This window comes from Rattus rattus, chromosome 6, assembly GCF_011064425.1.
Source record: "Rattus rattus isolate New Zealand chromosome 6, Rrattus_CSIRO_v1, whole genome shotgun sequence".
Lineage (NCBI taxonomy): Eukaryota > Metazoa > Chordata > Mammalia > Rodentia > Muridae > Rattus > Rattus rattus.
Genome location: NC_046159.1, coordinates 93,549,915 through 93,573,556, shown reverse-complemented (window position 1 = coordinate 93,573,556; position 23,642 = coordinate 93,549,915). Strand labels below are relative to the sequence as shown.

Here is a 23,642-nt window from a genome sequence, read left to right as displayed (position 1 = left end):
ATTCTTAAAACATTAGCAAAATATTACAAGGAAAATTGAGTGAAACCCACTCTATATATATTAAGTTAAATTAATTAATTTTTAAAATTCTGATTTTAAAAAAAATGAAGCGTTTTGGGGCGGAGTTTCACTCTGTGTTCATACAGTTAATGGTTTTAACAAGGGAGTGCTGCAGTTACCAATGTATGCCATCAGAGGGCGCCAAAACAGGCTGCTGATACTTAGCCGCAGAAACGAAGTAGCTTGATCCCAAGGCATTTCTAGCCTACTTAAAACGGGCAAAAATTTCTCTGGATAGAGTTAAGTATTTATTAGTGATATAATTTTAGTACATTGTTTTCAAGTACAAAAAATTTAACAATACAATTTCCTGAAAGGTCAAATTCTCAAAATTTCTGGAAATATGTAGATTCTTAATCCTAACTGTTTAAAGATCTAAGTTACAAGGAAGGTTCCAGACAAACAGTAATAAAGGAGTGTTCATTGTGGTGGCCAACTGTCAATGGTGCATACTCGTTTCCAGTGTAGGGCACTCTTGAGACAAGTCAGGGGTTCCTATGTGCTTGGGGAGGCAGAACCTGACTCTGTATGACCCCCACCTGTCCCGCAGCCCTGAGCTTTCTCTTCCAAAGAAAGCTTATGTCAGGCTCAGTATCCCCCACCACTAGGACTCATCTCTGGGGTCATCCTTGGTAGATTCCAGGGAGTTTACACTGCACTTAGTTTCCATATTGTCTCTCCCCACGACCCCAGTTCCAGTCATCTCTTCCGGTATTTTCTCTCCATCCATCCTACTGGGTTGCCTGTCCGGCCTTGGTAAGAGGGTTTGTGCCTGATCCTATTGTAACTTCTTGTGCCGCATTCCATTGATATCCCTGGGAGGCCTGATGTTTTCTAAAGGGAAGCAGGATATAATGGATGAGAGCAGAATTTAAAACAAAACAAAACAAAACAAAACAGTGAGTTACAGAAAAGCCTAGAAAGTTCTAAGAGCTCACAGCTGGGAAAGAATACAGAGACAATAGCTGTCTTTAAACAAGAGGCCAGAAGAAGATGCCATGTGGGGACACGGGATGCCATGTGGGGACACGGGGATGGTCTATGAAGCTGTGACTCCACTGTTTACATGTGTTCCTGGGGAATGTGACCAGAAACATGCATTTCTCCAAGTCACTTTTGAGGACTTTCCTCTCTTCCACTTAGGAAGAACAAATTCTGCCAGAGGACATGTGTCATTAACTGCTCTCATCCCCAGCCCCGCCCCCAGCCTCTAGGGATGCTATAGTAGAAAAATTCATCTCCTTGTGAAACACAAGACGGCCATATTGAACTGCAGCATGGGGTAGGGGTGGAGAGCATCTGAGGGTCAGCGTTCCTCTGTAAGCAGATAGCATCAGTTCAGTGAGAGAATCCCTTTAAAACTGTAATTATATAGACAGCACTGTCTAGCTCAGAGGACAGCACTGGAGATCAAATGAGGCAGGTTTTGCTCTATGGAGAGTGTGGATCCTAAACCAGCTCAGGAGGGGTCTGCACTCATCAAACTGTTTTCAAAGGAAGAGATCGCCTTCCTTTTCCTCAGGCTGGTCTTTAGATCCTGTGCTGTTAAAGAAGTTTCCAGAAACCAGGGTTCAAAGGGAGACATCATCACTCCTGGGATGGTGACATTCTAACACTGTGCCTCGTGTTCTTCCTACAGCTCGACCATTATCCTGCTGCGGGTTACCATCTGCCCAGCTCCTCTGACACGCTCTTCAATTCTCCCAAGTCGCTCTTCCTTGGGAAAGTTATAGGTAAGCCTTTGGTTCTTCGGGTATGAGTGTGAGAGCTATGAATGCACAGGACACAAGTCTTGCACTGAGTAGTGTGAATTTGCATTTTTTTAACTCTAGCTCTCTCTCAGTAAGGTTAACCCTGAGCATCATTGTACAAGGAAACCTATGTGGTGGTTGACAGTGGCCTACAGAGATATTATAAAGTCCCCTCCGGGGTACTGCTCATGTGGTACATTCAGGCTGATAATCGCGGCTTTGATGTGAAATCTGACCAGCACAGAGGGCATCTCAGGGAGTGCCTGAAATGCAAGTAGCATTACATGGTATGTAGTATGAAGCAAGATTCAATGAGCATCTCCCAGCTTCCCTACATAAAATTTGTTCTTTGGTGTATGAAAGGCCTCTGCCTATGCACAACATTTAATTTAACTTCTTCTCTGTGAGTCACTACCAAGAAACTCATCTAATATCATTTGCGAATTAGAAGGTCATCAGGTAGAGGGCTGAATTTATGATCACCCTTGTCCTTCCCTTTCGTGTAAGAAATAGGAGTTATCTGGAAGAAAAGGCAGGTGCTATTGCTTATGAATATTTTTAGTGTTTCACAGGAAGCCAACATAGTGTGAAGTAGATGTCAGTGTCAGCACGAAGCACAACCCACGTCTCAAAGGGGATAAGAGATCATTTGTCCTGAGCCCCATAGGAGTGACCATAGCCAAAGACCATGGTTCAGATTGCCCCAAATAACATGTTCAAAAGTGGACACCATTAAATAAGCCTCTATAAACACAAGACAGGCCATAAAACAAAATGCTTTTCAGATATGTTGGTGAGACATCAAGTTGACAGGTCACAGCAGGCAGAGGAAGTCTGCTATTGGTCTTATGTGATGATATTCCTAGACTTGGGGTTGGTGGAAGACAGTTCTGTTAATATATTCTGATCTTCCACCTGAGTGAAAATGTTAGGTGGACAATGAAAAACTATAAAGAGGACTAGAGATAATGGCCCAGATAACTCGGTTCTGGGTCTATAGCATTCCAACTATTTCAAGTCACAAAGTTCTCATTGGTCCATCAGCCTTTAAAATATTTGACATAGTTATGGCTTTTTTCTGGGCACTTCAGTTCACAGTGGTATCTTAAGAGTGGGAGAGAGATCATGCTATCCAGAGGGCACTGTTAATGTTATTTTACCAGGCTACTTTGCCTACTGTACAGTATACCAATTTGTGAAGTCACAAGTTTTTCCAAAATTTAATTCACTCACAAGGCAACTAGACATAAGGGAAAGGAACCTCTTATATGTACCTCCCCAGGATAAGGTTTAGGGGTTTTCATAACGAAACAGAGTATTCAGGATATGAGGGAAGGTAGGCAGAAGTACAGAGATAAAGAGATCAGTAGCTTGCACATGTCTGCACTGTCTTCATAGCTCTTCAAGGAATACATGTTACAAAAATGTCCCTGACAGTGTGATCTGTGGGTGGAGTCCTGGACCTCTTGATGTCAGAAGGTTGCCTGTCAATCGCTTGTGCAGACCCAAAACACGGGGCTTCAACCAATTTGAGCTAGGCAAGTTATCGGTAAAACACAACTTAAACCACTTAAACCAGTCTTTACCAAGGTGACCCATTATTCATCCCAAAGATGAGAGGAGAAAGACCACTGACCCAAATCATCATGGCCAAATTAATTGAAGCAAGCAATTAATTAAATCACACTTTTTTTACTCATGTACACGTGCTGCTTCCCCTAAGGCAGGTTGGAGAGGTCCCAGCAGTGGCATTCAACAGGTCAGCATTGGATGTGAGGAAGGCAAAGTTTTTATAGCCCAAGGATAGGGCATTTCCAAATAGGGGGTTTGATAGGCAAAATGGATGGGGTTACAGAAGCAAAACACAACAAGGTGGTCAAAACGAAGTAGTTATAACAACCTTTTGAAACAAAGGTAGGAGGGTTGCAAGGTAGTCATTACAAGTTTATGAAACAAAAACATAATTGGTAGTAAGGTAGTCATAACAATAGATGCTCATGACAACAGGGGACATAATAACCTTTTGAAACAAAGGCATGGTCAACATTTCCAGGAAGAGACAATTCTGAGGCATTTGTAGTTAAGGTTGCAGGTGGGGCGTAGCCCAATCCTTGAGAAACAGAGGTTTAAACATAAAGAGGAATGAACCTACTTTGTCCCTACCATAAGATATCTTTTAAAGATGGAGGCAGGCTGGTTCATCACTACCCACTTGAAAAGAGCAGCCTAGAGTCAAGCCAGCAAGGCCTCTCACTCAACTGTTTACTTAATGAGACTCCCAAACTACTGGGTAAACTGAGAACAAAAGGCTGGAAGCTTCTTGGGGTTTGCTGGATTCTAAAGAGAGAATAGCTCACGCCTCTTACAAGTGAAAAGAATTGGTTAGTTTCATTATGGAGACTGGGTTACATCAATCAGAGAGCATTAATTAAACCATGGTTGCATGGCCACAGACTATGAGGAACAAACAGGAGACTGAACAAGTAATAAAAATGTTAATGGGTATTTGCATAGACTCTAACTTACACAGACTCCATTTTAAGCACTTGGGCTGCATTAACCCCTTTGACCTTCATCACAGTTCCAGGAGGGTGTTGAGATTATTACCTCTCAGATGTCACAGATGACAAATATGTAAAGTAGCTTCCAATGGCCACCTGGCCAACAAGTAACAGAACCAAAGTTGAAGCCAGGCAGGCAGACATGAAGACAGCTCTTGACAGCTGCTGCTGTTGTCTCTGGGACAGGTAACCCAGAAAGGGAGAGGAGAAAAATAGACAGCAAGAGTCGATGGGGAAATGCAAAGCTAAGGTAGAACAACAGGAACTGAGGCTTCTACAACATGCCAGAAAGGAGCAAAGGCCTTCCTATAGAGCATCTCTGTCCCATTGTCCAGTGAGACAGCCTACCAGGTCAGTGTATAGAACCCAAGCAGGAAAGGCTACACACTCTGGTGAGTAGAAAGGGCGATTGATAACAAATGTAGAATGGGGACAAGAAGGGCTGCAATTTATTGCCCATTAGACCTTAGATTTTTGCACAATATGAACAAGAAGCTAAATAGCTACTCTTTGGTCCCTCACATCCTAAAAACAACATGCTGGCCAAGACTACATTGTCTTGGTTGATTGTTTCTAGTAGTTTTCTGTATTTGAAAGATTTTATCGTAACTTTATGAAACAAGAATAGAAGATAGAAATTTTGTAACATATCATGAGCAAGATGGAGAGGAGATATTCACTCATAATGTCATCGTAATCCAATGAAACAGAATCTGTGATTATCCCCTCTTATACATGACATTGAGGCTCACTCATCTGACATGTGCATAGCAGTTTTGAAGTCACACCACCTGGAATGCCCTATCTTGTTTGAAGTGGGCCCATCAGAAACCAGCTCTCATCCTCACCAATCAATGAAATCCCTGGGGATCAGGATAGGAGCAACACTGACTGAATGTCGAACTAATAAAAAACCATGAGAAAAGGATCAGGAAGAGCATGTCATTGTAGCATATGGTGACACAGGGGGCGGTCAGTACAGAGATGACATCTGCAATCCTGGCCTGCTTTGCAGCCTTGTCCTTTGTTGAGCTTCTTATGTTTGTTGGACTGTTTCAGTCAGAGATCTGACAATAAATGAACAAGAAAGAATGCAGACCGAGGAATCCTGCAGAGCTGGTTAGACTTGAAGTCAGGCCTGTCTGTGAAGAAGAAAAATCCCAGTCCTCTTAGCCTAGTGACTTTAACCTCTCAAAGTCTGGAATTCTTCAAATACATCATGGAAAACTGGTACGTCTGCTTCTGGATTGTTAGTTCCCTGAGGGAAAAAAAAACAATTTATCAAAAGTATCTAGCCCAATATATTGAAAAGTATGTAAAGTATATTTGTGGAGTAAATATTAATATTGAAATATTAATCTGACAACATTCGAGAGAGGGCTCATCTAACACAATGCTTGATGCCCGAATAATGCAAATATTACTGCTGTTGGATGCTGCTGTGTGCCAGCCATCTTATATAGGCCTCTCTCTATTCCTCCCAAGACTACCCTGGACCACTGCAGCCTCACCAACCCGACTCACTGAATACACTGGCACCCTTAGTTGGAGGCAACCAGAAAAGGCCCCAGACATTACCACAAGTTCCCAGGATGGCAAATTCACCATCAGTTGAGAGCTACTGGCTTAACATGACACAGCTAATCCATGAGAAGCTGGTGTTGGAAAGGCATGACTTGACCCATGACCTATAGGCTCCACTGGCTGGTAACACACTGAAGACACAGTTGTGTGGCTAGAAGCAAAGAAGTCACAGAGCCAAAACAAGGGCAGATGTGTGGCTGGCTGCTTTCTACTACCTCCTCAAATCCTTAAATATGTCATCACTTAGGACAGGCAGGCCTGGGGATGAGCAGTTCTAAATTTCCCTTTGAACACAGCATATAGTTCAGTGAGAGACAAGCTATTTGCATTTTCCAGGTATGTAAATATTCCTCTGAGAAGATGAGTTAGGCTCCCAACAGATACCTCATGTTCTCTAAAGGTTCAGCAATCTCTAGGGACCCGGGCTTTGCAGTTATTGCTTTACTAGGTCAACCGCTAGTCAGAAAGCGATCCCATAAGTAGAGAAGGAGCCAGATCTAAATAAATAATGTGGCTTCCCACTGAGCCTTTTAATGAGCACTGCCTGGGAAAGGAAAGGACATGTCTGAAGGATAGACAGAGAGGCCTCAGCAAGAATAATGTGAGCTTCACAAAGAGAATGGGGACAAAAGTGAGATCACTGCCTTGGAGTTTTAACAAGGCTGCTCCTGTAATCCCGAGTCCTTCTAGCAACTAGCAAAGGCTCGCAAAGTAGAAAACCCATCACTTACCTGAGTGATGTCCTAGATTTTATGAGTCTGTTTCTTCTCAGCAAGTTGTCTCTCAGCAAATGTAATTTGAAACCTGAGAGCCATGGAGAAGGCTTTGTGTCTGTCTCTATTTCCAGTAGTTCTATCAACCCCATGAGTGTTTAATAACAATGTATAGTTGTCTAATGTGCAGGATGATATAATGTACAGCATGATGAAACCCCTTCAAAAGTATCTTGACAAGATAGAGAGATGGGATATGAATAAGGAAGTGAAATGTAACAGAGATTAAACTTAATCCCTGCAGTTAGAAAAAAAGAAATACCACTAAAGGAGATCAGAGATTCCCAGTCAAGAAAAAACTCAGGTGAGTGGTTCGATGTGAGTGGCATTCCATGGTGACTGATTCTTAAATGAATCTAAACAGAGCAATTTAGGGATATCATATTAGTCTTCTGAGAAGCCCAGGTAGATACACACCCATAAAGGAACAATCAAAGGCCTGGAAATGGGAATGTGTATCCAAAAAAGAGTTAGAACTTCAGTCAAGCTGAAGAATTAGTTGGCTGGGCTCTCCTGAACTGGCTGGAGCAGACACAGTGAGTAAAGTTTGTAAGTGGAATGGCCTGCCTCCTCCTCACAACGAGCAGCCTCACAAATGAGGCTCACAACTGAGCAGCCTCTAATTTGAGATGGTCAAGTCTGTATACCAGAGAGTATTCAAAACAGCAATCAATGGAAACGTGTTCCCTACACTGAGGAGCTCTCCGGAGTGAGTAAATCCAAACAAGGCAAAGCCTACATGACTTTGAAACTTCAAGGTGTACTTTTGTGTAAGAGTGAGAAATGCAGTATCTATCTGAGATGTGAGATGATGCTAACTATATGTGGGGTCACTTAATGTCATCTACGGTCTGAATGGATTACAGGTGTGAATGTAGAGTCAGTATACCCAGCACCGTAGCACCATAAATTCTGCGACTAAACAGACAACGAGGGTGCTCAGGGTGGCAGTACTCATTTTCATTTTAATGAGAGTGATTGGCCTGTTTTCATTAATGTTTCAAGTGATCTCTCTGTGCCATTGTGACTCAGGCTTATACAGATTCACAATGAAGTGGGTGTTATAAAAGGACAATCTGAGAGACCTCTGTGTGCACCTGAGAGGCCACACTTGGGAAGAAGCCAACTTCTCACGTAAAGTAGTCCCTGCTTTACTGACCTACTGACCAGTGGCAGGATCTGGGGTGGCAAAATCCAAGGCAAATGTCTAAACTGAGTTTAATATAGTTTATAAGCCATACTGGTCCCAGATTCTAACATTTGCCCAACTACTGTAGAGTTGGCTAGTCTCGAACTCACGTACTGTACAAAGTCACTCTGTTAGATGTGTTTCCTGATAACTAGTGTGTGATCTCCTCTGTAATCCATACTACAAATGTAGTATCCATTGCTACCTTCTGATAATAAGAAACTCTCATATTCTGGGGCTTTCCAAACCTTCTAGAACTTTGGCAATATTTCACAGCAGGAAATGACATACTTAATTCTTTATCCATTAATCATAGCTGGAGTGAGCATTAGACAGCTAATTGAATATTTCTGACCAAGGAGTTATGAATTGAAAAAGCATGCATCACTTCCATGTAGAGCATCCCATTGCAGATACATGACCCTCTAAAACTTTGTTTCCCTATCACTCTGGAATGATGACTAATACACCTTGTTCCACCCACCCAGGTCCTATAAGCACAAAGAGAACTCTGTTTACTTATGATGAATATATACCATGAAAATAAATAAATAAATAAACAAACAAACAAACAAACTTTGCATTATAGGCTACGATGGCTACAAGGCTATCTGTTACTGTGGCACCACCTAGCCTGCCCTGATTGGCCCACAGAGGTTGCCATAAAGAAGAGACTTTGCTTCTTCACACCTGTGCTTCAGGTCCTAACGTTTCCATTTCCCAACTATGGCCATTAGCGAGCTGCTTCTACTTCTCATCTTATCTGTTTCCTCTTGTGTAAACTAGCAACAGCCATGCCATTGCTTAGAATACTAACATTTAACAGGCAGCACAGTATACGCCCCATGTACTGGCTGGTTTTGTTTATAAACTTGAAACAAGCTAGAGTTTTCACAGAAAAAGGAGTCCCTGTTGGGGAAACGCCTCCATGAGACCCAGCTGTAAGGCATTTTTTCAATTAGTGATCAATGAGGGAGGACCCAGCCCATCATGGGTGGTGCCGTCCCCAGGCTGGTAGTCCTGGCTTCTACAAGAGAGCAAGCTGAGCAAGCCAGGGGAAGCAAACCAGTGAGCAGCACCCTCCATGGTCTCTGCGTCAGCTCCTGCCTCCAGGTTCCAGCCCTGCTTGAGTTCCTGTCCTGACTTCCTCCAATGATGGACTGTGATCTGAAAATGTAAGCCAAATAAACCCCTTCCTCCTCAGTTAGCTTTTTGGTCATGGTGTTTCTTCACAGCAATAAAACCCTGACACCCCAAATTATGTCAATAATACATATTAGCTATTTCTACTCCATCTAATTAAACAAATATATATGTATCACCTCCAGCATAAGGCATTGTGTCAGTCACTGGAGGTTTCAATGCTATCCAAGTCTCCCCACAGTTCCTGTCTTTGAGGAGCTTTGATTTTAGCTGGAAGAGAAGAAAAGATTAGGTAATTAGAAGGGCAAGCGGCAAGACTCGGAATAGATGAAGTCTAAGTGTCCCAACATAGTCTGGTCCCAGATTAAGAGAATCAGTAGCAGGGTTGGGGATTTAGCTCAGTGGTAGAGCACTTACCTAGGAAGTGCAAGGCCCTGGGTTCGGTCCCCAGCTCCGAAAAAAAGAACCAAAAAAAAAAAAAAGAGAGAGAGAGAGAGAGAATCAGCAGCATAGTATTCTGAAATCCAGAAGAGAGCCAAGAGTGCAGTGTGCAGTACTGGGCAGGGGGGTGCATTCCTGCTGACCTATGCTCTACACAGTCAGGGCCGAAATAAGACCAAGTGAATTCTTGCACCTTGGATCACAAGAAATGTATATGTTAGCTAGGTCAAAGTGACATTATCTAGGCTAGAATGTACATGGCATATTGCCAGCTAGTATCAGAACATTATGAACATTCCTGGGGCCAGAGGCCATTTGAAAAGCCCCATGTTCCAGTCTAGCACATGGTCTGGGTAGGAAAAGCTGCCCTAAGGAACTCTGAGGCAAGCATAGAAGTTCTGAGCGAAGATGGCACCACTCCTGCTGACCTCATGCCATATGACAGGGTTCTCTGAGAGCACGTAGGACAGACATAAGAGACAGGATGTGAGCCTCTGTAAACACAGACATGAATGGTAAGTTGGAATCATTTAGACAAAAGAGAAGGGTGGATGATGGTGTGTTAGTCACTGCCCCATTGCTATGAAGAGACACCAAGATCAAGGCAACTTATAAAAAAGAAGCATTTAATTAGGAGTTTGCTTACAGTTTCAGAGGGTTAGTCCATGGCCATCAATCATGGCAGGGAGTGTGGAGACAGATAGGCAGGCAGCATGGAGGTGCTGGAGAAGTAGCTGAGAGCTTACATCCTAAACAGCAGGCAGGATGCAGAAAAGGAGTGAGACTGGGCCAACCATAGCTATTGAAACCTCAAAGCCCACCCATAGTGATGTACTGCCTCCAACAACACCACACTTCCTAGTCCTTCCACTAATGGAAACAACCAAGCATTCAAACATTTGAGCCTATGGGGCTGGGGGTGGCAAGCATTCTCATTTAAACTATCACATTGGAGGGCAGGGGAGTGGGGGAAGAGAATCTCTCTCTCTCTCTCTCTCTCTCTCTCTCTCTCTCTCTCTCTCTCTCTCTCTCTCTCTCTCTCTGACATGACTGATGATTACTCTGCTTTGGTTTTGACTAGATTTTAAAGCCCAGCTTCTTAAACTGTGAGTCATAACCTTACCAGGGGTCATGTAACTGAATGTAGCTGTCACTAAAAGAACAAACAAGAACAAAAGCAAACAAAACAGACAACCACAACCAAAACTTATTTTAAAATTAAATAAAATCCAGGTTGTTTCTGGCCAGGCTTACTCTTGGTTCTGAAAACAAAAGCAAGCATTTGCCACTGAATCCACCACTGCCCCTTCAACACCACTGAGCCCAGACTGAACCCCTCAGAATCCAGACTGGCAGGTGTCCTGAGCTACAGTTTTTCTTGTATACACAAAGGTTTCTGCTCTAATAGAAACATGGTGATTTCATTGGAGCCTCAAAAGTTACACACATCACCTTTTGCCTTTGGTTATTAGTCAGAAGCCGACATCCAGTACAGATTCTATCAAACGGGCCCCAACAGCTACATTGCCTATTGTATACCAGCACAGCTGAATGGCAAAGGAACGTGTGGAGTGGGAGGGCTGCTGTGGCAATCATCCAGGAAGGAAGGTGAGGAGCCACAATTTCATCCAAACATCGTCCAAATGAAGACATGCTGTAACGAAGGATGCAGAGGCAGGGAGACATGTTAGCCCTGGACGTGGAGGCCCATGTCCTCCCTGGTCTGCCTGCATAGTCCTAGTTTAGTCCTAGCAGGACAGGAGCCCATTATCAGCACTGCTCACCTCTGCTATGAAATGTAACCCTGTGTGAGTTGATAAATCACGTGATAGCAGGTCTCTTTCTGAGTTCTCTCAGGAGGAACGGTTGAACTATGTAAGAAGCCAAACCAATATGGGAGATGAAGCCACAAAACTCAAGTAGGGAAATGGAAAAATGAGAGAGAGAGAGAGAGAGAGAGAGAGAGAGAGAGAGAGAGAGAGAGAGAGAGATGGATCACTATTGTGGGTAACTTAAGAACCTGAGTATGGTCCCAGGAAGATCCCTGGGAAGTGGTTCATGTCCCCAGGGTCTCTGCTGAAGCACCAGGAAGTCTTGGTCATAAGCCAACCTTCTCCTCAGGATACAATGCTGCTGCTCCCAGGGGTGCGACAGCCTTGCCTTTCCTTCATACCTACTGTGCACCCAAAGCTGAAGAGCATGCAAGTGAATACTGGTCCACATTCTTTGGAGCCAAAGGGGAAAGCAATGTGCTTACCTCTACACAGCAGTGTGTGAAATAACTCGGCTCTGCAGGGAAAATGCAGTATCCTTTGTGCCTGTGGTGAGCTGATACTCAGGTATCGCAAGAACAAGCTACCAGCCGTGCAGTCTGGCTTGAAGTTGATTCTGACTTTGTCATTTAAACATGCCTTCCTGCTGGAGCGGTTCTTTCTCTAACACAGATGCTCACTCTCTCTAACGGCTTGCTTCATTTGCTCTATCCTTCCCTTGCTTCATTTCCCTTTCCTTCTTTTCTTCTTTTCTTATTATGATAGAATTCCATGTAACCTGGGCTTGCCTCAACTCCCTAAGTATTCAGAGATAACCCTGAACTTCTGATCCCCCTGCCTTCACTTCCTGGCTAATGGGACCACAGACATGTACTAGAATATACTGTGTATGTGGTGCTGGGGATCAAACACAGGGCTTCATCCATGCTAAGCAAGTATTCTACAAAGTGAGGAACATACACACACACACACACACACACACCTTTTTTTTTCTTTCTGTAAGAGGGTGGCCAGGCTATAAAAGACCAAGGGAAGCAAGCAGCAACATGTAGCTTATATGTTTACAAAATGTGATGGGTAGGGAGGGACCTGGATTCATACTGGCCCTTGAGTTTGCACAGCCTGGTAGCTGCTGGCTACCAGCCCAGCACTCTGCATTTTCTATCATCACTACAAAGTCCTTTAGCCTTGAGGGCTAAGACTTGGTATAGACGAACTTAGCATCCCACAGGGCATCTGTCCTCATCAATATCATTGCTGCTGTCCTCTCAGCTCCCATTTAGGACAAATCCAAAGTCTCTATCACATTTGATGTTCCCCATGAAAAACTGTCAATATCCACAGGTTGGGCTCATGGTATATTTGATGGTTTTTTTACCCCAGGATTTCTGCCCATATAGCAGCAAGTCTGAGCATGTATGTGCCATTCTCTCACGTATGTATTAGAAAGAGCATGCCAACGGCCTGTACCATTTTCACTATAGAAAGATCAGGCAGATGGGAGACAGGAACACAGAAGCCAGTCACACGGCAGGTGCAGAGTTGAGATCACAGACTTAGACAGAGTGATGTTTAGACTGCAGAAGGTGCCATAGTGGCAATGGGGATCCTTCAGAAGACTTCTTCATTCAGGGAACATCTAGCAGGTGTCTCCTGTGGGTGAGTGCCTGAGACACCGACAGGTAGAGTGGACAAGAAGAAGCATTCAGAAGCGTAAGGCTGCACTGCCACCATTCACTGCTCTACTTCCTGCCTCAGCCAGTGCAGACTGGGAAATATACAGGGATCAGCTGCCATCACAGCTGATAACTCTGTTCTTTCTTTCGAATTGTTATTGGAGAGAATGAGAAATACATTTCGTAAAATGGAGATAAAAAGAATACAGCAGTTGAACTTCCTGCTACTGTAGCCAAAGCGGGACCCTGATGGGTACTTGCTGCTTCTGGTTATTCATCTCCACCTCCTAAACACTGAGGCAGCATATTGATAAATGAACACTTGGCAAGCAGTTAATTGAAATTTCTGGTCAGTTGCCTTTGGGTTTTATTACAATGACAAAGGCGGTAGTAAAACACTGATGGGAAATATTTTTTAAGTGATAAGCAAGAAATAACATTAAAGTGAGTGAGAGGAGATTATGAAATTGTGAGAGGAAATAAATTATGAAATAGTGAGAGGAAATAAAGAATGATGCAATCTTCATATCCAAATCTTTGCAAGGCTAAAGGAAGTCTTCGCTTGAGATTCTATTTAGATTCACAACCTGTGGGTCGCATAATGGATATTTACATTACAATTCATAATAGTAGCAAAATTACAGTTATGAAGTAGCAGCAAATAATTTTGCGGCTAGGGGTCACCACAACCTGAGGAACTGTATTAAAGGGTCACATTAGGAAGGTTGAGAACCACTGGTTTAAAAGAACATCACGCAGTGATTTATCTGGAAGGTTGACTGCTCATTTTTTTTTACTTGCATTAATTTCCACTCTTAGACACTTACTGGACTTTGCTATGATTGCCTTATAGAAATATAAGACCCAAAGAAATAATTGCTGGGCCTTTCATTGTCTCACAACTGAATAAAACAAGACTTACCAAGTTTGAACCACTCGACTTGAGTTCGTATACCCAGTGTTTCAATGTTGTGGCCAACAAAATACTTATATTGTAATAATTTTTGCTTGTCACTCAGATGTAGCTTAACAAGAAAATTAATACTTAGTAGTCTCAGGGCCTAAAAGTACTCAACAGACCAGAAGTCCACCTGTCACACTTGCTAAAGTGACCTAAGCAAGCTTTTCTGCATCCACGTTCTAGCTTTATTGTAAGGCGGAACCTGATATCAGGGACGTAACGGACTCGGCACTGAAGCATGAAAGATCTAGGTCCCCCACCTCCTGATGAAGCCAGGAACCCAAGAATCAGAGAGCTGGGAGAACAGGCTTTTGCCAATGAGCCAACAAGTTAGAAACAGAGGACTTTCATACAAACTCTCTCTTGCCGGAGTCACATTTAGTTATATCCGGGTAGCTCCTAGGATGGTATTAATTTTTTTCAGTAATCAATTTTCTGATGGGATTTGAAGGTTAGTTGCAGCCATGGGGATGCCAGGAGCTCCCTGGTTCCTGTACCAGTGGAGAGAGTGACTGGCGAGAAGGTTGCACGGCTGCTGGTGTTCTTGGTTTTCCTTTGTTCTTCTTTCTAAGCAATGTTGATTCTATCTGCTGTGTGGGGTGTAACACATAGAGAAGAGAAGCCAGATAGAGCAGTGAGAAGCAGCCTTACTAGTGTGGGATGGGGCTAACCCCTGCATGAGCCTCCCTATTAGCAGGCAACTTTGCTTTTTTACTTACATAACTAAAGGCAGCACTGACCCCAGGGCTGGGTCACTCATATCTATAAGAAACAAGTGACCAACGTAAAATTTAGGAAACTTTTGATTAAAAACATTAACACTTATCTCTCCACCTTGCTTTTCAAATTTGAATTATTACTTTTTAACTAATAAAAGCATGCAAAAAGGTCAGTTTGGTCTTAATGCAGCTCTGTTTTAATGACATTTTTGTTTGGAATTCAACCGGATCAAAAGCAGGGAAATTATTGCTATCCCAGCGCTTAGCCCACCTGTCTTTGGCACAGGCACATATTTGAATATTCAATTATTTTGAAATAAAGCATTAGGAAGCAAAATTCCCTTTATTGCATCTCCTAGAAATGTTTCAGAACATGGAAAATGTTTGCATATTTTTATATTCATCCAGTTGTCCATCATTTTTCTGGGTTTTATATTTGCGAATTAGCCTGCATAGTAAAAGTTCTTGGTAAATTAAAACATTTCCCATGGTGCCTTTGTGGTCTCTTGCAGGTATTTACAGAGTGATGCAGAACACGTGGCAGCATACATTGCCCCTGAGGTCACTCGGGCTGTGCTCTGCCTTGTTTAGTTTTTGATACAATAAACTGTCATTTTTATGATTGGCATAAGGCTGTGCTTTTTGCATCTTTCTACTTTTTATTGGTGACTTTGTCATTCAAAATGTCCCTAAGTGGAGTATTAAAATCCTGTCTTCTGTTCCTAAGCACAAGGAAGTGATGAATGTTGGAGCAGATATATATGTTATCTAAGCTTTATTCTACCATGAACTGTATAGTGCTGTTGGCTACAAACTTGATGTCAATGAGTCAGCAACTCAACTCAGGTTAAATAAGATGCTTTGGGCAAAGCACACATAAAACAAAGCTCTCAATCAATTAGTTGATGAGCTGCTGTAACTATGTAACTTTTTCACCTAACTTTGTATTTCCTTTAAGAACAGTATCAACTTCCTTATATACAGACCATAACAACTGTGTATCAGGGGACTGGTTACATTGTTTCTAACTGAATTGTCACCTATACATGATGGCACATTCCATTATATACTTACACTTTAAGGTGCCCATCCAGAGCTATTCCTATGATGCCTGTGAAGATAAAAACAGAATTGTTATTTCTAAATTAAGTAGAGGGGTACATCTCTGAGGTAGACTCTGACCTTCTCCTGTCTCCTCACTTCTCAGTGTCTCCTAGAACTCAAATCTAAGCTTCCACTCAGATCTACTGCATCTTAGAGTCCAAAGAAGGAACATGGAAATATTAAGGGAAACCAACTCAGGAATATAGAGCCTTAGCTTAATGTTGCTAATGGCCTAGAATTTGGACCTTGGGGCCCTTGAAGGTCAACAAAGCGGAGTAGTAAGAAATCGAATCACCCTTTCTTTGACTAGTCATCCTTGAAGTTATACAATGCAATGGCAGACAAGAGAATCACATTCTGACAGGCAAGCTGACACTGAGGATGCCCTTCCAATAGTGTCATGGCCATTCATGTCTGGAAGGACTCATGACTCCATTGGTTTTTCCACAGTGATTCAAAGGAAGAATAGAACAGGCATAAAGAAAATAAATGTTTGCTAATAAGATTTAGTCAGCTCTTTAAAACCCATACCGTATAAATAATCTTTCTATTCTTGAAAGCAGTAAAGTATTTGTAGCAATTACTTATATGACCATTGGTTCTGAATATGACACCTCTGTACTCCAGAAATCAGATAGACTCCAGCGTCTAAAGAAGATTGTTTCTCTGCTTTGACATGTAGCCATCACAAAACTCAAGAAATGGAGCTACCCACAATGGATAGGCCTTACCATCTCAATTAACATAATCAAGATAATCTCTCATAGACATGGCCACAGGTCAACCTCTTCTAGACATTTCCTTATTGAGACTCACTTTCCAAGTGATTCTAGATTGTGTCAAATTGACAACTGAAACTAACCATAAGATCTCCCACTGGATGTATGGGGAAGGAAGATTATTAAGCTTAAAGGGACATGTGTCAAGCTACATGCCTAGTAATAAATGGGACCAGAAAAAGGTCTTTCGGTGCTTGCTGTGTTTATTGTCTGTTACTTTATTAAAGAGGAAAGACCTTGAAAGCATAAACAGAACCATGGTGGTTTCTAATACCATTCTTCTCTCTCCTTCCCTCCCACCTCTCCCCACTGGTGCCAGAGGCTCCATCATCCTCAGTGAATAGGGCTATCTGGAACCCTGGCAAAGTGGACTGTCTGCACACTGAAAGACCTTACTTCAAAATGCTAGCTAATAAGAAAAGTGAGACAGGAAGGAGGGAGGAAAGAAGTGCCACATAATGAATGACATGATCAGCACACATACACAAACTAAGTTGTGTGCACTTAGTCACTATTTCCCAAAATGCCATAATCTTTATGGATGTTTCTTGCTACTGATCATATAAATGAAAATATATAATATATTTTAGTCCCTCAAAATTTTATTTCATTAAATTATTTAAAAATAACTGATATTCAACTAACAGCAAAGACACCTAACTTTGTAAATGATTTATTATCATGTGGCTTAGTAGTTTGAAGGCTTAATATTTTTAGAACATTAATTAGCTGGCTTTATATTTTTGAGGTATTTTAGGTTTTCAGAAAATAATTATGTAGAAAGCACAAGAGTATCCATTTGCCCTCAAACCCCTGGTTCCAGGAATTCAGTTTCCCTGTGAGTGATATCTTACCACATCACAGCTAATTTTGGCATTTAGTATTTGCTGCACATAGTACATTTTGTAATTTTTTAAACATTTAGTGTATTTTGCGTTATATGTTTATATGTGGGGGTGGCGTGGGGGATTGTGTTTGTATGTGTTTATGTGTGTTTATGTGTGTATGCATATTTGGGGGCGGGGTGTATGTGTGGGATATAGGTATAGGAGAGGGGAATATGTTTATGTGTGTTTGTGGGGGTGGGATGTATGTGTGAGGTATAGGTGTGGGAGTGGGGTGCACGTACCCCTGCTCCTGTGTGGAGGCAGGAGATGACTTTCAGGAATTTTCTCTTCTTCTACCATCCGGGTCCTGGGATTGAACCCAGGACATGAGGCCAGGAGACAAGTGTCTTTACCCGCTGAGCTATCCTGCCAGCCCTTTTCTAATCCACACTGTCACCATTCTGTGAGTTTGAACAAATGTAAATTGACAGATATCTACGACACTACCTACAAACCCTCCATGTCCTGCATACTCATCCCTCACTGTCATCTGCTTCCTGGCCACCAGCCATCGCTTTCCTCTCTCCATGGTGTTGTCTTTTCTGGGACATCGTGTAGTTGGGCTCACAGGGTAGAGCCTTCCCAGGCTGGCTGCTTCTCTCCAGAGCCCGTGTTTAAGTTCCTGTCTGCCTTTTCATGGGTTAATCGAGCTCATTTCTCTTTATTGCTAAGTAATATTCCAACTGTATTATCTGAGGAGAAAAATAAAAACATAAAGAAGCTAAGTTTGAAGAGCCATCCTGGGGAAAAAAATCAATAATAAACACAGGTGCTCAGCTCATTTCTCTTGGACCTAAACAGATCACAGTTCTTTGTTTAACCATGGCAGCTGGTACCTCTGTGTCAGTTGTCACTCTTCCCTGGCTCACATTTATATTTACTATAACCCAAAAGCTGCTACTTTTTAACAAATATACATATATCCTCTGTGAAATAGTTTAATAGTCTTAGAGTAAATTGTTGGGGGGAAGCCACACCAATAAGATGCTTGCTTTTGCATATTCATTGTGTCCACTTACAGTTCACACCCAGAAAATCACTGCAGCCCCTTTCCACACTTCTTTTCCAGTTAGTTCATCTGAGGTAGCTACGAAACCTTTCCAAAAAGGCTTTTAAAGTTTCCAGAAGTGACTCATAGCCACAATTCAATTAAATTTAGCAAACATTTCTTACATAACCGCTAATATGCTTAAGGTTGGCTCTTAGGGCCTGTTATTTTTATTTCCTGTTTATTTTATTTTTACTTTTTAATGTGATCAGATTAAAATATATTCATACACCAAACTACAGAGGAAGAAAAACAGAAGAGTGAAAAGAGAGGGAAGGGAAGTGTGGCTAATGAATTTCAAACACATGGGACTTCAGCTGGTGGGATTCCTCTCAAGAAATCCCACCGCCAACCCCTTTATGATTCCACATCCTAAAGATGTAAGTTTTCCATGCCAGGCGTCCTTGTAAGACCCTAAAACTTCAACCTTTTCAAAAGTTCCATTTGCACTTGAGCCCCTAGGAAAGCTACAGTGGTACCGATGTGTATTGGTGCTACCACCAATACAAGCAGAGCTGTGTTTAAAGGGCTGTGTGGGCCATTGTGAGCCTTTCTTGCAAAAAGAAAGATAAGAGGTTTACCAGGCTTCTCTGAGTTCTTTTACTCTGCCCAAGAAGTGAGATGGCAAATTTTGTTCTCAGCAAACACTGTTAGCCCCAACATATCAAGTCATGCTGGTGTCTTCCACAGGTGGTTCATGGGACAGTGCCCCAGGACAGCTCTCTTGGTGTGGCTGTCTTGACTGTTCAGCTTTGTCTCTGGCTCTCTGAAGGATGAGGTGGGCAAAGACGAAGGCTAGAAATAGCTCTTCTCTCTACCATATCTGTAGGGCTGTGCACAGAAATCTCATGTAGGTATTTCAAAGCAGATCATTTTTCAGACATTTCTCCCTCTAATAAGAAACCACATGATTTTTGAAGATATATTCTTCAATAATAGGAAGCCTGATAGTGTTAATATAACATTATCATGTGTTAGGATCAGGACCTATTTTCCATGTCATGCAGGATGCAGGTGCAAAGAGTTTACTCAGAAATGAAAAGACCCTGCCATATTTATCTACAGATCCCACATTTAAATTGACATATTAAAATGACAACTATATCCTGTATCAGTTATTTGACTTGTTCCTGGGACAAAATGCCTGACAGAAGAAACTTAAGGGGAAAAAGGTCTGTTTTGACTCCCAGTTCAAAGGAGACACGGTACATCCTTAAGGGAAGGCATGGCAGTGAAAGCGTAAGACAACTGCTCACTCTGGGCCCAGGACCAGGGAGCAGAGCCATGGATGCTGAGGCTTTGCTCACACCCCACCTCCAACCCTTTTTATTCAAGTCAGGCCAGCACACCAGCCTATACAATGTTGTCGCCTACATTCAGGGTGGGCCTCCCTCCTCAGTTAAAACTCTCTGGAAAATCCCTCAAGGCACACCCTTGAAGTGTCACCTAGGCCATTCTGTCTTGCTTTGCGTGTGTGCATGTGGTGTGCATACTTTGTGTATGAGCGATGGCATGTGAGGCCCAAAACTGATGTTGGACAGCTCTCGACTTGGTTTTCTGAGGTGAGTTCTCTTGCGGAGCCTAGAGCTCTCTCTCCTACTCTGAGGGGACTTGGCAGCTTGTTCTGGCAATGGCCTGCCTCTGCCTCCTGTGTGAGTGCTTTACCCACTGAACTCTCTCCTCAGCCCCTCCTAAGTGACTCCAATATTAACAGTCATAACATAGAACAGCTAAATAATACATTTTGGTGTATCTAGCTTTAGTATTTCAAGGAATAAAATATAAGGATTAAGGTTAAAGTATTTTAAAATAGAGAAAAAAGAAAAAGTATTTTCCATGGAGATAAAATGTTGATTGATGTTGTTTAAATTCTGAACTAAAGTTTTTACCCCCTTCCCCCATCTTTAGAAGTTAGAGCTGAAATATCAACATGGTAGGGAAGATAGCTGCACAAAAGGCCAAGTTTATTACTCGTTCTATGCTGTGCAAATTCCAACACTAAACTATTTCTCTATACTGTCAAAAGAAAGAGAATAAATCAGCAAAACATATTTTCGTTCTTGAAGAAATTCCTTGACTTTGGTTCCCTCGTGAAGGTCAGAGATAGAAAAACTAAATCCGTTTTTCAGAGTCAACACTCAGACCTCATTTTCTTTATGTGATCATTTAATAAATAAAAAGTGGAAGTCCAGTTTTAAATTGTGCATTCCACAGGTATGGGGGACAGCCCCATCATCTCCTTTTTTGCTTGTAAATGGTGCCTGTGAGGTAAATTACTGCCGCAGATTTATTAAATCATTCGTTCACTTTCCACCGTGATTAGGTCTCACCTCTCCGCCTTGTTTACCACAGCCATCACTCATCCTGCATCCAGACTGCCTTCTCTGCAAGCCAGTCACTTGCTATCACAGCTCTACATGCAGTGATAAACCTGTCAATCTCAGGTGGATTTCCCATCGCTGAGGACCAGTAATCATGGAAGACCAGAGAACCCTTCCCAGCAGCCTACACAGGAATATTATTTGTGTGGCTTTATAAAGGAGAGTTCTTGATTGCAATGATCTCTCTGAAGAGGTGGTTTTGATGTGTCCTTGATGCCTCTTTTAAACTTCTGTTCATGCAACTGACAGTATATATCAGATTTGATATGTGTGTATGAATGTACACCCCAAGCCCTGGGTGATGTGAGGTGAATTCTAAAGAAGTGAAGATTTGAAATTGTATTTGGGAATCTCCACAAAACACAAGATGCTCCAATTGGATATTAAAAGACCATCCTAACCAAGTCCAATGCTGTTACAATAGGGAAGTTAACAGTCACAAACGAGCCAAGTAGTTGATAATGCACATTCTAATGAACTTGACTTAGCCATTCCATAATGTCCACGTACAGCAAAGCATCTTGCTGTCCCCATGTACACACACTCACTTGGCAATGTAAAATAGAAAGATAAAACATTAAAGATGTATGTAGATGGCCGTAAGATACAAGAAAAAAATCTCGAGGCCAAGGAAAGGGGAAAGGGGAAGAAGAAAAAGGGAGGGTAGAAAAGAAGGAAGGGAGGGAGAGAAGAAAGAGAGGGAAGGAGGAAGGAGGGGCGTTGGAGTAAATATGTAGTCTCAATCAGGGCTTTCTGTCCCACCCATGATTATTCAGTTCCTAGATAAAAGACACACAACTTTTATATTTATAATAACCCTTAATCTGCACTACAGCTGGGCAGATATCTATCCTCTAAGCTATTGTGTTTACTTCCCTGCAAATAACCCCGTTATAACTTGCCATGTTCCATCTGGGCAGCTCTTAACTCCACTTGTCCATGTTTTCCTCACCTACTCACTCACCTATCCCACAGCATCTTCTCTTCATCTTCTTCTCTTCCCTCCTCAAGCCCAGGAACTGAAACCTCATCTACCAGATACAGGCTATCGTTGTCTCTATTGAACCAATAGTTTTAAATTAATGAGCGAGATCACATACCAGCACTTGGTGCTGATTCTCTTGCCCCTGGGGACAACCAGGCCTTGGGTGGGTGAGTGGGTGGGGTATTACTATTTAGCATTACAATACATACCACAAGACCAAACTTCAACAAGAGGGAGGGAGGGAGGGGAAGGAAGGAAGGAAGAAAGGCAAGTTCTTGGCATCTCAAAAGCAGCAGTGATTCATTTCATTTTATTCCTAGTCTCCAGAGCTGCCGTGTAGTGAAAAGTTGACACCAGTCAGTCACTTAGAAACAAAGGGACAGAGAGTGCAGATTGATGCTGCCTAAAACCAGGAAATCATATCTTGTTTTGTTTTGCTTGTGTGTGTGTGTGTGTGTGTGTGTGAGAGAGAGAGAGAGAGAGAGAGAGAGAGAGAGAGAGAGAGAATAATCAACTTGATACTTTGGAGAAAATAAAAGTTTGCTTGATTCTGTGAATCACAATAAAACTCTAGAAATTTTTGTTCTCAGTCACTTCTTGAAGTTCTCCATTTCACTTGAAGTCCAAGAGGTTAAAACTGATGGGTCCCAAGCAATCAAAACCATTTATTTGTGAGGACACATGTGGATATTGCAGCACGCTAAGCCCACTAAGTAGCACAGTTTAGATGGCCAAGAAACTGGCTCCTAAAAGGGGGAGAGGTCCAGTGTCCTAAGGAGAGAGGGGGTCCCAAGCTTCCTATACATTGACTTGTCTTTTACGGGACTCTTCCCTGTTCATTGGGAACTCCTGACTTCATCTAGGCTAAGCCAACCGGTGAAAGAAAGTATGCTAGAGACACCTCATGCACACCAAACCCAAAGACAGGAAAGCTGGCTGGGCCTGATCCCTCCCTCCGGATTTATTCCAGCATCTAGTCACAGCAAGTGTCTACATCATGCAGGGCCCTTTACTGACTGCTGTGAGCCATGGGACAGATGGGACAGGTTGAGCTAACTAGTAGCAGATGGCTGTGGTTGCCCAAGCCTCTTGCTGATGCGTGGAAAGAGAACACAGTGCTTTAGTCGTGATGATTGACGAAAGTATTTCATAGGCAATGGCCAAAATCTGCTAACCTAACTTGAGTCAGGTTTTTTTAGTACTACATAAATCTTCATTACAGTCTCAGTATTCACATACAAGCACACACTACATAGATTCTCTCACACTCAAACCTGTCTTAAATGTGGTTTTTCCTCTGCTACATGTGTGTGGAAGGGGACATTAAGAGTTAGCATTTGATTCGACTTATAAACCCAGTACCTAACTAAAATGATGACTTCTGGTATAAGAATATGTGTGTGACTTTTAAGGACCAGTTGTCAATTTTGTGGGGCTAGACATAAAGAACCAGGTATAGTGAGGGGGTCAAAGCTACTCAACAAGTTGAGGTTAAGTAAGGAAGTGTCTGTAGCCAATCCCAGAAAGGTTTTACTAACCACTGGGGTACAAGCCCCCTGTGATTGGTCCAAAAGTAACAAGTGCTATGGCCAAGATAAGGACATCCAGCATATCTTTGTTATCCTCTTACTCATGACAAGCCAAAAAAGCCCAATGGCGTTCTTGGCACTGGTGTGAGAGAAGTTGTGGCTTGAGCATTTTGAATACGTCCCTGTGCCTTCAACTCTAAGTTGAGCGATGGTCTAACTTAGAAGAAAAGAGCAGAGGGATCTTGCTACTGCCCTTCACATCCATGCACCACAGCACCCCAACAGTCTGTTCCTCTAAG

General features: G+C 42.4%; 1 protein-coding gene across 1 annotated transcript in view; it reads left to right on the top strand.

Moving 5' to 3' along the window:
- The window catches only part of Cntnap2 (contactin associated protein 2), a 2,154,251-nt gene that overhangs the window by 2,045,208 nt on the left and 85,401 nt on the right, over window positions 1-23,642 (top strand). Inside the window, exon 22 of the mRNA XM_032907255.1 lies at window positions 1,700-1,793. Coding sequence (XP_032763146.1) covers window positions 1,700-1,793 — 94 coding nt within the window. The remainder of the gene's footprint in view (window positions 1-1,699; window positions 1,794-23,642) is intronic.